The sequence below is a fragment of the Hyperoodon ampullatus genome (genome assembly GCF_949752795.1).
Source record: "Hyperoodon ampullatus genome assembly, chromosome: 8".
Lineage (NCBI taxonomy): Eukaryota > Metazoa > Chordata > Mammalia > Artiodactyla > Ziphiidae > Hyperoodon > Hyperoodon ampullatus.
In genome coordinates this window covers 86,505,422-86,523,026 of record NC_136921.1, presented here as the reverse complement: position 1 = coordinate 86,523,026, position 17,605 = coordinate 86,505,422, and the positions used below count along the sequence as shown (strand labels likewise).

At 45.6% G+C, this 17,605-nt stretch overlaps 1 protein-coding gene across 2 annotated transcripts in view; it reads right to left on the bottom strand.

Annotated features, from left to right (window-relative positions):
- CYBRD1 (cytochrome b reductase 1) overlaps positions 1-10,912 on the bottom strand; it is a gene marked incomplete at its 5' end in the record, with an annotated part of 31,598 nt that extends 20,686 nt beyond the window's left edge. Inside the window, one exon of one of the 2 annotated variants that reach the window (XM_079710505.1) lies at positions 10,705-10,912. In XM_079710505.1, coding sequence (XP_079566631.1) covers positions 10,705-10,897 — 193 coding nt within the window. The remainder of the gene's footprint in view (positions 1-10,704) is intronic. The other variant, XM_079710504.1, reaches the window with a different exon arrangement.
- Positions 10,913-17,605: the final 6,693 nt, after the last annotated feature.

Genomic DNA, 17,605 nt, shown 5'->3' with positions numbered 1-17,605 from the left:
GGTCTACCCTCTTTGAGTGTCAAAACTTGACTTTTAAACTTTCCACATTTACTCAAATGTTCTTCATTTGCACACTAGCTTTCCTTCTCTAGCAGTAGCATGAGTGGAACACAATTTAATCTTTTATTGATGGTTTGGGGGTTATCAACAAAACACACTGTCCTATTACTATAAGAGAAAGCCCCTAGGAACTTCTGAAGCAGGAGAGGTACTTGCCTCTGATCCAAATGGGCCCAGACACCTACGTTTCTCTTTTAGTCCCTGGGTCTAGTGTAGAATTTTTCTATCTCCTCTTTTAGTTTCTTACTCAGGTTAGGGTGCCTACCTCCAACCTCTCCCCTCCATCAGCCTGCATTATCTATTATTCCTACCAGTTTTAAGTTCTATTTAAGTTTATAAACTTTTATGATGGCAAAAATCTTAACATCTGTTAAATCTGGGTGATGAGTACATGGGGATCTGTTATAGTATTTTCTGTATGTTTGAAAGAGTTCATAATAGTTTTAAAGTTAGAACAATATTTCTGTAAGCTTGCAAACCCAATAGCCAATTAGTCACAACTGCTAAGTAGGCAGCCTGTGGAAATCTCAGCAGCTCTCATAGGAGTGAGGCGTGGAGTTTTCAGCACCTATCCTGGCAACAGAGAAGTTTCAAAATGCTCTCTGGATAGATGGAGGATAACTGCAAAATGCTGCATTTGCATAAGGTGTTTACATGCTTTTTAAAATGCGTAAGTAACCAAAATACGGTGGACTTCAGGAGAAAGGGCAACCTTAGCAAATCAACCACATTTCTTAAACAAGTAGCTCTTCTCAACAGTAGTATAAACTGCCTGGAGAGTGGAATTTAAATATTTCTTGCTTCTTTGGCTTGGCACTTACATAGACACCATTCCTGAGGTTCAGTGAGAAGGAAGAAAAAGGTCTCATAAGCCCATGAGGAGGGAAAATGCTATCAAACAGCTACTTGTGACTGAAACAAGGGTTTTTCTGTTAGAGGCCCTAGTTGGCAAAACCATTTTCGCCCAGAAAATGAGGGGAAACATGAACACATATAATGTGAAAAATACATTTTAAATCTTTCTAAAAGAAAAATTATTGGTGGTGGAACATGCTATTGTGATAAACTTGGAAGGAAGGAAGGGAGGAAGGAAGGAAGGAAAGGAGGGAGGGAGCGAGGGAGGAAGGAAGGAAGGAATGAAGAGAGAGGGAGGGAGGGAGGAAGGAAGGAAGGAAGGAAGGAAGGAAAGAAAGAAGAGAAGGAGGGAGGGAGGGAGGAAGGAGGGAGGGAAGGAGGGAGGGAGGGAGGGAGGAAAGGGAAAAGAAATCAATACCTGTGTACAATTATTCTTTCAACAATGAAGGGAAAAATGAAGTAACTTGAATTGAATTTAATTAGAAAATTTCTCAGTTCCTAGCAGCATAATCAACTCGGGAATATGGGAAATATATATTCTCCAAGATGTAATCTCTGGTTTGACACCAGCTTTCCATCCATATACCATTACAAAACTATCCACATATACAAATTTGTCTCATAGCAGGCAATGCAAATTCAGAATTTGTCAAAGTGAATGTGGGGAGAAGGGCACTTGGAGGGAGAGAAATGTCCCCAAACATAGAAAACAATTTGACTCCAGTTCTTCTGTGTTTAAATCTTGTGATTTACGAAGGTAGGAGTACGTCAGTCTTGTTCACTGTCAGATCCCAGCATTTAGCACAGAGACTAGCACATAGTAGGAATTCAGTAAGTATGTGTTGAATATACAAATCTTGATAAAGTACAGTAATTTATTATTTCCCAGAAAATGAGCAGATCCTCTTTTAAAACGCACCAATCAGGCTTCCCTGGTGGCACAGTGGTTGAGAGTCTGCCTGCCGATGCAGGGGACACGGGTTCGTGCCCCGGTCCAGGAAGATCCCACATGCCACGGAGCGGCTGGGCCAGTGAGCTATGGCCGCTGAGCCTGCGCGTCCAGAGCCTGTGCTCCGCAACAAAAGAGGCCACAACAGTGAGAGGCCCGCGTACCGGAAGGAAAAAAAAAAAACACGTACAAATGAAAACCTCAACTGCTGACCCAAGTGTTAGTTCATATAAAACCAAACGGTTGGGCTTCCCTAGTGGGGCAGTGGTTAAGATTCCTCCTGCCAATGCAGGGGACACGGGTTCGAGCCCTGGTCTGGGAAGATCCCACATGCCGTGGAGCAACTAAGCCCGCGTGCCACAATTACTGAGCCTGCGCTCTAGAGCCCCTGAGCCACAACTACTAAAGCCCGCGCACCTACAGCCCGTGTTCTGCAACAAGAGAAGCCACCGCGATGAGAAGCCCGTGCACCGCAGCTGAAGAGTAGCCCCTGTTCACGGCAACTAGTGAAAGCCTGCGGGCGGCAAGGAAGAACCAATGCAGCCAAAAATAAATAAATAAATAAAATAATTTTTTTAAAAAAATCAATGAAATTGAATACGGAAAAACAATAGAGGAAAAATCAATGAAAGAAAAAAAAAACTTCAAAAAAAAAAAAGAATCTGCCTGCCAATGCAGGGGACACGGGTTCGACCCCTGGTCTGGGAAGATCCCACATGCCACAGAGCAACTAAGCACGTGCGCCACAACTACTGAGCCTGCGCTCTAGAGCCCGCGTGCCACAACTAGAGCCTGCGTGCCACAACTACTGAGCCCGCATGCCACAACTACTGAGCCCATGCACCACAACAACTGAAGCCCATGCACCTAGAACCCATGCTACTCAACAAAAGAAGCCACCACGATAGAAGCCCGCACACTGCAACGAAGAGCAGCCCCCGCTTGCAGCAACTAGAGAAAGCCTGCGCGCAGCAACGAAGACCCCACGCAGCCAAAAATAAATAAATAAAAATAAATTTATATTTAAAAAAATGGTCCTTTCAAATAAGTAAAAAGTATTCTGCACTCGGCCCCACCTAATAGCTTTAGGTAAGCTTTAAGTGAACCCCAAAATAAAATAAGAGTAAGTTATTGAGACTGAAGTACACTGGAATTTTAAGACACTTATAAATTCTACTTAAATATGGTGTGCCCATTACACTTTTCTTAACACTTTGAATAACGTATTACTTTGACCTCCTTGGTAGAATGTTCTGAGTACGATTGTCAAGATTTACAACTTATTTCCTTATGCACCTAAGAATTCACCTGACTCAGTCCAAAGGACCTCAAGTTTAAATGTAAAAGCAGAGAATCCTCTTTAAATACACTTCTTGAAAAGATTCCTGCAGTGCCTACCAAAGAGAATCTGAGCTCTGAAACATGCCTGTGCTCTCAGACTGTCTCACAGCATGAATACCATGAAACTGAAAACCTTTGGAGAATCCAAATGAAAGAAGCAATCTGGATGATTTAGAAGATTTGTTTTAGCAACTTGGCACTAGAAGCATCTCTTTGAAGTGACTAAAACCCTAACAAAGGCACCTACTTGGTACGAAATAGCATATGAGAAGAGAAAAATTCAATTAATTGGCTAGACGTTTACAAATACCCAGAAACACCAGCTATATTTTCTTATGCCTCATATCAATATTATGACATTAGAACTAATATTGGCTCTGATATCATTGGTGGTCTAACCCTGGTTAGGCATTTGATCTCTAAAATTAGGAGTTGAACTACAAGTCCTAGACAGCTTTAAATATATAGGGCTCCGGTTTTCTAAAAGAAAACCATAACTCGCCTCTAACAAACTCAAATGAGAACAACTTGTAGATAGAGCTGCATCTTACTCATTTGTTTTTCACTGTCTGGCATACAGTAAGTGCTTAATAAATGCATGCTAATTAAATAAATAGGATAATATATGAAGAAATCAAATGAATAAATGAATGAACAGACTTAGAAAAGTATAGCTGGGACTTCCCTGGTGGAGCAGTGGTTAAGAATCCGCCTGCCAATGCAGGGGACATGGATTCAAGCCCTGGTCCGGGAAGATCCCACATGCTGCAGAGCAATGAAGCCTGTGCACCACAACTACTGAGCCCGCGTGCCACAACTACTGAGCTGCGTGCCACACCTACTGAAGCCCACACGCCTAGAGCCCATGCTCCACAACAAGAGAAGCACCGCAACGAAGAGTAGCCACTGCTCGCCGCAACTAGAGAAAGCCTGCGCCCAGCAACGAAGACCCAACACAGCCAAAAGTAAATAATTAATTAATTAATTAAAAGAAAGAAAAGTACAGCTGAAGTCTGCAGTCATTTCAAAGCCTGTTTTGATCTTTTAAGAAAGTTTCTATAGGAAGAAAAACAGTTAAAACAAAGATTTCTGGTTTATCTTTCTTAAAAGGGAAGATTGTTACTCTTTAAGGGAAAAGTTTAAAACCCCACCAAGTCAAGATAGAAAACTCTAGAAGTCACTGGAAGATATATACTGGATTTGGTCCACAGATGTGTTTTGTTTGATCAGCACGATTTGGGGGTTATATTTTGGTTTTGTGGCTTGTTTACTTTTAGACTGAACCAGTTTTTTAAAATCTAGATTCTCCTGGATAATGAGAAACTCTGGTCACTGTGGGCATCCCCACATAGCCACAATCTGCTGGAGCTAAGAGGTTCCTATTTTGCCAGGAGTAGGCAATCTCCGATTCCCTACCTATACCCTGCTGAACGAGGATCTGACCTTTGGTCAAATGCGCTAGTAAACAGAGAGGTTTCTCACCAATGTTATTAGGCAACACTGCTTATAATAAAATTGGCCTCTGGTGGGTAAACTGTGTCCAGACTGGGAAGAACAACAAGTCTGTAAAAACCTGATGAAAATACCATACTTTGGGCTTCCCAGAGTGCAGTGGTAACTGTTATATCCTGTATTGGTTTCCTAGGGCTACCATAACAAAGTACCCAAAACTGAGTAACTTAAAACAACAGAAATGTATTCTCTCACAATTCTGGAGGCCAGAAGTCTAAAATCAAGGTATTGGCAAGACTGGTTCCTTCAGGAGGCTCTGAGCGAGAATCCATTCCATACCTCTCTCCTCGCTTCTGGTAGCTGCCAGCAATACTTGGTATTCCTTGACTTGTAGACAGATCACTCCAATCTCTGCCTCCATCTTCACATGGCCTCCCCTCTGTGTGTCTGTGCCTCAAATCTCCTTCTCTTTTCTCTTATAAGGACATCAGTTATTGGACTTAGGGTCCATCCTGAATCCAGGCTGATCTCATCTTGAGATCCTTAATTACATCTGCAAAGATGCTAAGGCCCTATTCACAGGTCATTGAGATTAGGACTTGAACATATCTTTTGGGAGCCACTGTTCAACTCACTATATATCTTTTTCAGGGATAAGAAAACCAGGTCCATAGAGTATTTGCAAGAGATACACAACTAAGCTTGTGCACCACAACTACTGAGCCTGTGCTCTAGAGCCCGTGAGCCACAACTACTGAGCCCACATGCCTCAACTACTGAAGCCCACACACCTAGAGTCTGTGCTCTGCAACAAGAGAAGCCACCGCAATGAAAATCCCATGCACCGCAATGAGGAGTGGCCCCTGCTCACCACAACTGGAGAAAGCCTGCGCGCAGCAATGAAGACCCAACGCAGCCAAAAATTAATTAATTAATTAATCTTTTAAAAAAGATGACAGAAATTATAACACATTGAAAATAATCCAATGGGGGAGAAACCTGATGCACAAGGTAAAGGGGAGAATTGATGGAGTGAGGAGGCACAGGTGGTAGTTAGGCAGTAACATTCTAATGAGCTTGAGGCCTTTAGAGTAGAGATGCACTTCCAATATAACATGATGCCCATTCTCCCCTGAGGCTGACTAAAGCAGTGCTTCCAAACCGGGTGTAAACAGCAGAATCACTGAGGGGAAGGGAGGGTACTTTTTCTTTGGATGCTACTATTATCACCACAAATGAGTGGCTGTAAAATTGCATTTTGTTACCAACAATTGACAATGGTACTGAAATAATCATTCATTCATTCAACAACTATTTATTGGCCTACTTTGTGCCAGTTCCAGGTGTTATTCTAGATGCTGGGGATACAACAGTGAGCAAAATAATCATGTCTAAAACATTTTTATTAGACGTATTACAAAGAGATCTGCATGTACTTATTTAAAACAAAAAAATGTGTTTGGGGTTGCCTTGAATTGTGTCTTTATGCTTTGCAAAAACCCTCGTTTCTTTATGAATGATAGGTTTAATTATCTATGTTGTCCCAAAGGCTGGTTTTGGAGAAGGTATTTGGGGCACTTTCTCCATTCTATTCTTTGCCAGGTTTTACGCCAAGAGCCTTTCCAAATATATTTAAGTGGTCTTGGAATTTGGTCACTTTTAGATACATTAATAGGATATCCCATTTGCCTTTTAAGAACTACCCTTAATTTCTTTTTGTTATTCTTTTAAATGTGACTTAAATGAAGTTATATTCTCTCACAAAACCAACTTGAGATCATTATACTATTGAATTTCTCTTCCTTTAGTTTATACAGTCAAAAGAGTTCTACATGTGGAAAAGTAAGGAGTATAGAATTGCTGAGACTTCTTTTCACTAAATTTATATACTTGAATTTTGTACCTTTTACTAAAGAACACATTCCACCTTGCTGAACCTTTTAAAAGATCAACAGCCACTTTGAGAGCATTTATTTGTTTCAGTCTTTTCTGTGGCCTTTTCAAGTTTTGTTTCTCTGATTTCCTGGCAGTATAGTTATTTCATGGGAAACAGTCCTTTCAGAGAGCACCAAGCTCTTCTAAAGTTCTCTTTGAAACTTCCTCATTCATGTTTGCTGGATTTCCTACTAGTTTAAAATTTTATTTCAGTTTTAACTATCCTGTAGTCTCTTATACTTTATTTTATTTATTTATTTTTTTGCGGTACGCAGGCTTCTCGCTGTTGTGGCCTCTCCCGTTGCGGAGCACAGGCTCCGGATGTGTAGACTCAGCGGCCATGGCTCACAGGCTCAGCCGCTCTGCGGCATGTGGGATCTTCCCGGACCGGGGCATGAACCCGTGTCCCCTGCATCGGCAGGCAGACTCTCAACCACTGCGCCACCAGGGAAGCCCTCTTATACTTTATTTTAGAACACATATATTTTCCAAAAGACACACAGATATTTATTTTGTAACTTCTATGTTACCCTTGCTTTCTTCAGAGCTTACTTCTTAAAGGTGTTTCAAAGGACACATACTTATTCTCACATAGTCTTAAATATCGTTTACTGTTTGCATTTGTAAAGCATTTTATGCTTAGAGTAATAACTGTACTTTGGCCTTCCCTTCTCATTGCTGAACATTTGTGGATCACAGAACTCAATTACATCACGTTCACTATTAGAGATCTGAAATAACATAGCCTAAAAATTTGCTCCCTGAATCCATTATACACAGTAAAAAAGCTTTATAACATGGGTAGTCTGTAACATGTGTGTTTCCCCCGGCCTATAAAGTCAACTATTTACTCCTAGTCCTTCTACTGGAGGCTTCCTACTGCTGGATGTGAGGACATGCAGGTGGGCCAAGACTTGCAAGAACTCATGAGTGCTATGCATGTGCCTATATGTATGAGAAAGCTTACGTTCATGTCAATTAAATGTGTCACCTACATAGAGAACAGACTTGTGGTTGCCAAGGGGGAGGGGAGGTGGGGGAGGGACGGATCGTGAGTTTGGGGTTAGCAGATGCAAACTATTACATATAGAATGGATAAAAAACAAGGTCCTATTGTATATAGCACAGGGAACTATATTCAATATCCTGTGATAAACCATAATGGAAAAGAATATGAAGAAGAATGTATACATGTATTCCTGAATCACTTTGCTGTACAGCAGAAATTAACACAACATTATAAATCAACTATACTTCAATAAAATAATTTTTTAAAATAAGTGTGTCATCTGATTAAAGTGCTTTTCATATCTGGAATCCAAATAGTAAACAGGATGGGTAATGTTGACAGGACAAACATTCCAAAACTAATACAAATACAGGAGTTAAGCTTAAATAAAAGCAGCAGATGAAAATTTCCAAAATATCCATGTACACATTTTTGCCCCAAAGTGAATATAAACAGATTAAGAAAAGTCCAAAGTTTAGACAAATTATAAATTATTTTAGGAAAACTGTAATGGACTCTAACATGAACGAAGGGGTTTCAAAGTGTATTTTACATGAAGCTTTTTGCTTCTCAAAAAGAATATCTTACAGAAGATAAGCATATTGCCATAAAAGCAGAGAAATGAACCTTGAAAATAAAGCCCCTGAAAACACACTACTTCTGTGTAGTAGTGCTACACAGAAGTAGCACCTGCTCTGTGCCTCAGTTTACTCTTATATATCTGTGAAATAGTGCACTTAGTGGGCACAAAGAAGGCACTCAATAAATGTTAGACCGTCTCCTCTTTAGAAGTCAAGAAACAGGGGCTTCCCTGGTGGCGCAGTGGTTGAGAGTCCGCCTGCCGATGCAGGGGATGCAGGTTCGTGCCCCGGTCTGGGAAGATCCCACATGCCGCGGAGTGGCTGGGCCCGTGAGCCATGGCCGCTGAGCCTGCGCGCGTCCGGAGCCTGTGCTCCGCAACGGGAGAGGCCACAACAGTGAGAGGCCCAAGTACCGCAAAAAAAAAAAAAAAAAAAAAAAAGAAGTCAAGAAACAAGCATTATCACCTGTGTTTCCCTTACCCTCCATGGTGAGGAGATGATATTCTAGCCCCTCCGGAAAGTTTCTTAGTATTAGAAGCTGCTCTGAGGAGTTGGTTTGAAGAGATAAAGAGACTGTTCCTACTGCTGTGAGCAAACGAAAGGTGTTGACAGCTCTGGCCAAACTTAAGGGCTCCACCACAAAGGAAAGAGTGCTTCTGCCAACAGCGAATTTGGAACTTGAGTATGTTTTTCTCATTTTAGTGGCAAAATACGCAACGAATAACTTAGCCAGCCAGTGGTACTCACACCCGGGTGCCATCTCATACCAGGGAAGCCTCAGAACCACAGCTGGGCCTTGGCAACAGCTTCTAGTACCTCCCAGAGTGGGAGGATGCCAGCCACACCAGCCACACTGGCCAAGGCTGCTGCCCACGTTTTAAATGGAAACAAAAATCTTTTCTTTAGGAAGGAGGTCGGCGCTTTTTTGTTCTCTTCTTTGTTTGTGGAAAGTTAAATACTAGTGGAGAAAAGGCAGCTTGCTCAGAGGCAAGGCTAGAGGTTTCGGCTGGTGGGCACCTCTTTCCCAAGTCCTTTCCACTCCTCTCCATTACTTTCTACGACATAACTCCAGTCCGCTACTTTCTGCCTTGTTCTAAATACTTTCTCTGCCAAGGACTTGACTTCACTTTTTGGAAAGTGGTTACAAATAAATGGCGCTTGCACCACTAGCTAGAGGTTCCTCCAGCTCAACAGCAGCTGAAGGAAAGGAAGCTGTCAGGACATTGTGAGCAGCACTAGACAAAGAAAACAAAACCGGACACTGACGGAGAGAGGAGGTAAGGGGGGAAATGGGTGAAGGTGGTCAAAAGGTACAACCTCCCAGTTATAAGTCCTGGGGATGTAATGTACAGAATGATGGCGGCAGTTAATAATACTATACTGTAGATTTGAACATTGCTAAAGAGACTAGATCTTAAAAGTTCTCATCCCAAGGCGGGAAAAAATTGTAACTACGTGAGGTGATGGATGTTAATTAGACATTTCCACATATAATCATGTTATACACCTGAAACTAATGTGTCAATTATATCTCAAAAACAAGAACAAAAACTGCCATCAGCTGAGCGCTCCCTCCGTGCCAGCCTCATCCCAGAGGCTGCAGGCCGAGGCAGCAAACCCCAAAGATGTTCCAAGCAGAAGCATCTCTCCCAGCCCAGCAGCCGCGGGGCCCCCTCGGGCATCTCTGGCCCCGCATTCCGGGCTAGCGCCCAACAGGAAGCCCCGCAGGGGAACTTTCTCTGGGCAGCAGCCACAAAAACAAGTCGGGCTCAAGACTGTCCAATAACCAGGCAGGGCAGCGAAACACCCTTCAGAGTCTTAGCAGCTTCTCTGCTCGACTGCGTTTAACGCTCTATGAGTGAAACCAGAGCTGATGCTTCCTTTACTCACCCCGGCTAACCGCTGACGGGCTCCTTCGCTCAGGGCTGAGGATGAGACAAGAAGAGGCAAATTCTCGCCCCTCCATTCCCACCGCCAACCCCCCCGCCCACGTTGCCTTCCTTTCCTAACCCGCAGCCTTGAAGCCAGTTCAACGAAAGGCGTCGCCTAAAGAGATCTCCGCGCCTGTGATGGCGCAGGCTCGGTCCACAGGGGGCGATTTTCGGGGGCTCGTGGGCTGCCGGGCCGCACCACGCTCCCGCATCTCTCCTCCGCTCCCGCGTTTGGTGTCGTCTGGTGTCGCGTCGCAACCACTCGCAGCAAAGAGTTAATAACCAAGCCGGGCCAGAGCGCCCGGCCAGCCCCCCGCGCCGCGTCAGTGCCCAGCCGACCCCGTCACGCGTCTCACCGCGAACCCCGGCCCCGCGCGCTCCGCCCCAGCGCTCGCCCAAGTCTGCCCGGCCTGCGGCCCCCGGGCCTCGGAGCCCGCCCACCTCCCTCCAGCGCCGCGCCCCGCCGACTCAGCTCCCGGGCCGCCGCGCGCTGCTCCCTCACCCCCTCCCTCGCCCAACCCCACTCGGTTGGAACTCGGTCGGGAACTCCCGGCCCCTGCCTCCCCGCCTCCTCCCAGGAGATGCCAGTACCGATGCCCTGGATGAAGACGAAGCCGGTGACCACGAGCACAGGGTGCCAGTTAAACTCGAGCGCGGTCCCGTCCCAGCCGAGCCCCTCCCGGTAGTGGAGGACCCAAATGAGGGTGAAGATCACAGACAGGAAGCCGACGAGCAGCGCCGACACCAGCAGCCCCAGGAAGCCCCTGTAGCCCTCCATGGCCATCAGCGCCCCATACTCCGCGCGGTGGTAGCCACAGGAACTCCGCGAAGTGGCGGCGGCGGCCTCTGGGTACTGGCACAGCAGCGGGACGCGGCGTCGACTTCTAGGCGCTGTCTCCGCCCGGGGGAGGGGCTTTCTCGCGTGCCTGTCTGGGAGGCGGGGCCTCCAGGGGGCGGGCAGCTGCCCGGTGCTCAGAGACTAGCCCCACCCTCGGGCTCTGGTGGCCGCCCAGAGATCTCGCTGCGGGGTGGCCGCTCCTGGCCCGGCGTCCGTGCTTGCGGAGAGCTCGAGTAACCGATCCGGTTACTTGTTGAGAGCGAGAGTCCTGAGGGTTCCATACCCACCACTTTCCTTTAACTCTTCCCGTGTCTCTTTCCTTATATGAGGGGAGGCAGTGGTGCGCACTCTCGGTTAACAGAAGAGAGGGGTCCGTTGGGTGGCTTTGTGTGTGTGATTTTGACTAACGAAGCCTCATGAGCCTCAGTTCTAGAGGACTGGCTGTCTTTGATGCCAAGGAGGCAACTGTGGGACTGTGTGGACCTGGCCTTACCTAGCAAGGAAACTACTGGCAGTGTGCGCTTAAGAGAGAGAAGGCAGATACCTCCTGGACCCTGGACTTGTGCATATGTGATAAAAATGGATCTTAAAAGTGCTACCTGCTCAAACCTATTTGCACTAAAGCCCCACCTTGGTGGAGCGAAGCTCACTCACACCCTGCCTTCTTTCCAAAATTAAGTTTACCCTTCTCCATTGGACAAGAAAAGTGTCAGCGTTATCAACTGCTGTTAAAGAAAATGGGGCTCTGGCTGTTAGGGCTCCTAGAATGCACTTGGGAACGTTCACTTCTTAGCTCTCTCCTGTAGCTCACCTCCAAGGACTGGTTTACCAAATTGTCATCTTGCCATTTTGAAAGGCCTTAGAATATGCAGGAGGTGTATGGGAGTGATTTTCAATGGAAAAGACAGGTTTTAGGCAAGGAAGTAGGAGTGTCAAGCACTGGTAGTGGGGCAAGATTGAGGTCTAAGAGTAAGGGGATGCAGACTTCACTGATGTCACTATTTTTCCCTTGTTGGTAAAAAGAAAGGGAGAAAAAGAAAGAGAGTAAACAAGTGGAAAAGAAGAACCTCTACCCACAGTATAAGGCTTTCTACAGTCTAGCCCTGATGTCCATGGCTTCTCTCCCATCTCCTCACCACTCCCTATCCATGTCCCTGCCTCTAAAACTGTCCAACCCCATCTCCACCAAGAAACCTTCCCTGAGTCTGCCTAGGCCCCTATTTTACACTTCTACCCACCTCCTCATCCAGTGCCTCTCTGCATCACTTATCAAGATGTGATATAACCACCTGTTCCTGTGACTGTCTCCACTCCCCAGACAGCCTCCTTGAGAGTAGTAACTGTCTAATTTATCATTTTATTCTTCCTTGAAATATAGTAGCTATTCGGTAAATGTTGGGAGAAGAATGGGACTGAGTGTGTCAGTCAGGGTGCTGGCAGGAAACAGATGGCTCATTCCAGTTGGGCAATTTTATAACGAACAGGGCTACTTACAAAGTTGCGGGCAGGGTGTGGGAAACCACAAGGGTTTTGCAGCACCCAGGCCTGAATGGGAGAGGATTACTGAAATCCAGAGAGAGAAAGAGAGACAGACAGAGAGAGAGAGAGAGAGAGAGAGAGAGAACAGTGTAAACATGGCAGGCTGACTGAGGCTATGGCCTTGAGTTGAGGGATGCAGTCAGCCAGCAGGGACCCCACAGGGAGGAAGAATGGGAGGCAGCATGAATATTCCAGCCTTACTCTCTTCCCCTCCAATCTCCTGCCTGGTCCCAAATGGCTGAAGCTAATCTGAAACCCAGAGGGAAGATGATGTAGCCCATATAGGTCAGCCTCCAGGACACAGCAGAGTGGAGAAGGGTGAGAATAGATCCATAGGAATAAACAGGAATAAACTATCACTGAATCTTCCAGTTTTATTTTTACAGACCTTTTGGGTTCCTGAGTGCTACAAAGATTCCCTGTTTACTTTTATGCTCTTTCTCTTCCTCTTCGACCTTTAACTAGTAATCCTCTAACAACAATATCATTGTGTCCCTATTCTTCTCCCTAAAAGTATCTAGTTCTTGTCCCCAGGTAACTTCCTCACCCCCTTAGCCCAACACCTTCACTCCACTCTCGAGTTGATTTTACTCTGCAGCAGCAGCAAAGAAGAATCTGTGGGATTCCAGACTCCATTTAACAAAACACCTCAGGAGAATGAAAACATGGCCAAATAGTACGGATGATGTTGAATCATCTTGAAGTTACCAGCTAAACGGAGAAAAATTTCAACTTTTAAGTTGTCCTTTAAGGACCTAACTTTGATAAAACTTGTCACTTGAAAGAGGAAACTTTTTAATAAAGTTTGTTGTGGCTTGGTATTAACAACTTTTAAAAACAGATTTGTTATATAAGTTTCCCTCAGGGGGTGGTAAACAATTTGCCACCAAAGTACTTACTCAGATACTTTGTGAAGTACTTTGTAAAGTTTACAAAGTTACTTTACTCAAGTACTTTTTACATCAGTGCTATCAAAGGGCTTCCTGATGTGTGGGGATGGGGTGGGGCACTGAACAAGATAGCCTTCCGAAAAACCTATGATTCTAGAAACATGTATATATTGGCACAGATTTTTATTGTTCCTGACAGACACAAAATGCAGAGTGAGGAGAGTTGTGAAGGGCCAGGGAGAGAAAATCTAAACCCCACTCATCAAGAGATCAGGAACCAGGGGCCCTGTTTGCCATTTATCTGCTGATCTCCCACGAGGCAGTGTTGCATTTCTTTGGCGCATACAGAAGTCCAGTATTCTAATGTAAAGTCTAATAAGTTGTACTTAGTGGTTTGCTGTCTGGAGTAAGTGGACCTTTTTTTTTTTTTTTTTTGCGGTACCTGGGCCTCTCACTGTTGTGGCCTCTCCCGTTGTGGAGCACAGGCCCCGGACGTGCAGGCTCAGCGGCCATGGCTCACGGGCCCAGTCGCTCCGCGGCACGTGGGATCTTCCCGGACCGGGGCACGAACCCGTGTCCCCTGCATCGGCAGGCAGATTCTCCACCACAGCACCACCAGGGAAGCCCAAGTGGACCATTTTTTACACATTCAAATGTTGACTGTGTGTTGGTTACACTGTTTGCCCCTCCACTCTCTACCCTTCTTGGTCTTGCCCTGTGCCCTGACAGACTCCTAGTCCTCTGGCTTCCAATTGACTTTGGTCAATGGGTGGTGCTGGAAGATCAGAGAGCACCAAGAAAGAGGAGTCATCGACCTATTTCTCCCACCATGCCCCCTTGCCAGACCATGGTTTGTTTTTGGTTTTGTTTTTGTTTTGCGGTACGCAGGCCTCTCACTGTTGTGGCCTCTTCCGTTGCAGAGCACAGCCTCCGGACGCGCAGGCTCAGCAGCCATGGCTCACGGGCCCAGCAGCTCCGCGGCATGTGGGATCTTCCCAGACTGGGGCACGAACCCGCGTCCCCTGCATCGGCAGGCGGACTCTCAACCACTGCGTCACCAGAGAAGCCCTGCCAGACCATGGTTTTTACAGTGGTTGTGTTCCTCTTTTGGAGGAACACATGGGGACTTTTGAGTGTCCCCTCTTCCCCAGCTACAGCTCTCCCTGGGACCAGTAACACCATGCCCGCTCCCTTCTACAGGCTTGCGCGTGGTATCGGCTGCCGGCTCGTGCTTGTCCCTGGTCCTCACCATTCCTTGTGGGGTTCGTAACCCAGACAGAAGAGTCTGTTTGCACCCCTGTAAATAGTCCCCTTATTAAACTCTCTTGAATGAAAGACTTTGTGCAAACCAGCTGTTTCCTGCAGGACTGTGACAGAGACAAGTGGAAAAATACTCTTGCCTAATACTACTGTTTCCCCAGCCTTGTCTGTGCCTTCTTAGGACATACTACGAAAGGAGGAATATATGAAGCAAGAAAAAAATCACAAGCAGGAGAAGTGAGCTCACACATCTTCCTCCCTTCTCTTCTACTAGACCAGAGATTTGGGGATCAGAAAGCTGTCTCAGATGACTAAGATAAAGTGACTCGCAGCTCACGCCGTGACTCATGCTGTAATCCAAGCCCAGGCAGTGCTCAAAGGCTCCTTAGGGAAAGAAAACAAGGGTTACAGTTTTGAAAAGAACACAAATCCACGTTAATGGGAGGAATATTCTTTCCTCCTGTGTTGTCTTCAGGGCAAAAACCAAATGTCTGCTTTGCTGAGGTGTTTCTCCTCCGAGGGAACTGCTGAGGAGATTGGCCCCCCGCTCTGGCGGTGGAGCCCGTCTCTACCACTTCCCTCACCTGAGGGTCCCAGAGTCCAGCTGCCCTAAGAGGGCAGCAAGGAAAGATTTCATCTGTATCTGGCACAGCCTGAGGAGCCCCAATGTGGGAAGAGGCAGGAAGTAACTCTCTTCCAGACTTTACCAGACTAGGGACACCATCCCCTGCCCCATCACTACAGGGCCAGGTGCCAGCCAACTGAGGACACCCCTACAAGCAGAGCCCGCCGACATTATTCAAACTATCCAATGGTAAGTTTGTTCCACCTGCTTGTCTTGCTTCGTTCATTCTTTCCCTTGAAAACCACAACAAAAACTCCTGCCCGCAGTTCCCTTCTCTGCCTGCTCATCTTGCTGCGGTGCTTCCCTGTGTGGCCCTGTGTGGCCCTGCATGGTGGGCTGTGCCTCTTGCTCCTAGGGCACTGTGAATACAAGAAAATAACTTCTTCCTTCGTGGAAATCATGTTTGTGTCTGTGTGTCCTACTACACCTGCTCAAAACAAATCCCAGCACATTTTTAGAACACAGACCTTGGAAGAACAGCAACAAATAAGACCAAATCCTCACCCTGAAGGAGTTTATGTTTTAACCTTGGCTTTATAAATTTGCATGGGGAGGAGGGCTCTAGAATAAACAGAACCTAGGCGGGATCAAGCCCCTTTCCTTTCTTCTTCACCTGGTTATTTCCTGCTAACCTATGGAATAAAGGTGGTAGATGAAAATTGGGGAATTGAGGAATTTATCCTATTTCTCTTCTGTCTGGATGAATGCCTCAGCTAAATGCCACTCCTAATGTCTGGGCTGAGGATATAGGGCCATTGTAATTTTATCTTGCCAGATGATTAGGGAGATGCAAGATGATTAGGAAGAGATAACAATCTCTTTCCTAAGTGCTTCCTGTTTCACCAAACTGGAATGGGATGACGATGGAAGCGATTTCAGACATTAAGTGGGGACTTCCCTGGTGGTGCAGTAGTTAAGAATCCGCCTGCCAATGTGGGGGACACGGGTTCGATCCCTGGTCCAGGCAAATCTCACATGCCGCAGAGCAACCAAGCCCACGCGCCACAACTACTGAGCCCATGTGCTGCGACTACTGAAGCCTGTGCACCCAGAGCCTGGGCTCCACAACAGGAGAAGCCACCACAATGAGAAGCCCGTGCACTGCAACGAAGAGTAGCCCCCGCTTGCCACAACTAGAGAAAGCCTGCGCACAGCAACAAAGACACAATGCAGCCAAAAAATAAATTAAATTAAAAAAAAATAATCAAAGGGTCAGGAAGATCTTACAAAGCAGTGTAGTGTGGAAGGAACAGAAGCAATGCCTTGGTCTAACCTACGCCCCCTCCCCTGACATGGGGAAGAAGCTCTATCAAGCTGGGCCTTTCCTTGGGCACCTCTCAAGGTGCTCTCCACACCCACCCTGCTCTCCTTCCTCTTCTCCTGGATCTAATAAAAGGAGCCGAGTGGGGGGATAGACTCCAAAGTGGTCAGTCTGCACAAAAAGGCATGCTGGCAGGCAAATTATCTCCAGGAATTAGTTAACCCTGGGAGGGGTGGTTTCCAGTCCACAAGGCCCCAAATGCTAGAGCATTAAGAATACAGAAAAGATGCTCAACATTGCTAATTATTAGAGAAATGAAAATCAAAACTACAGTGAGGTACCACCACACACTGATCAGAATGGTCATTATTAAAAACTCTACAAAGAACAAATGCTGGAGAGGGTGTGGAGAAAAGGGAACCCTCCTACACTGTTGGTGGAAATGTAAGTTGGTGCAGCCACTATGGAAAACAGTACGGAGGTTCCTCAGAAAACTAAAAATAGAAGTACCATATGATTCAGTAGTCCCACTCCTGGGCATATATCCAGACAAAACTATAATTCGAAAAGATACATGCACCACTATGTTCATAGAGGCACTATTCACAATAGCCAAGACATGGAAACAATCTAAATGTCCTTTGATAGATGAATGGATAAAGAAGATATGGTACATATATACAATGGAATACTACTCAGCCATAAAAAGGAAAGAAATAATGCCATTTACAGCAACATGGATGCAACTAGAGATTATCAAACGAAGTGAAGCAACTCAGAAAGAGAAAGACAAATACCATATAATATCACTTATATGTGGAATCTAAAATATGACACAAATGAACCTATTTATGAAACAGAAACAGACTCACAGACATAGAGAACAGACTTGCGGTTGCCAAGGGGGAGGAGGGATGGACTGGGAGTTTAGGGTTAGTAGATGCAAAGTATTACATATAGAATGGATAAACAACAAGGTCCTACTGTATAGCACAGGGAACTATATTCAATATCCTGGGATAAACCATAATGGAAAAGAATATAAAGAAGAATGTATATATATGTATAACTGAGTCACT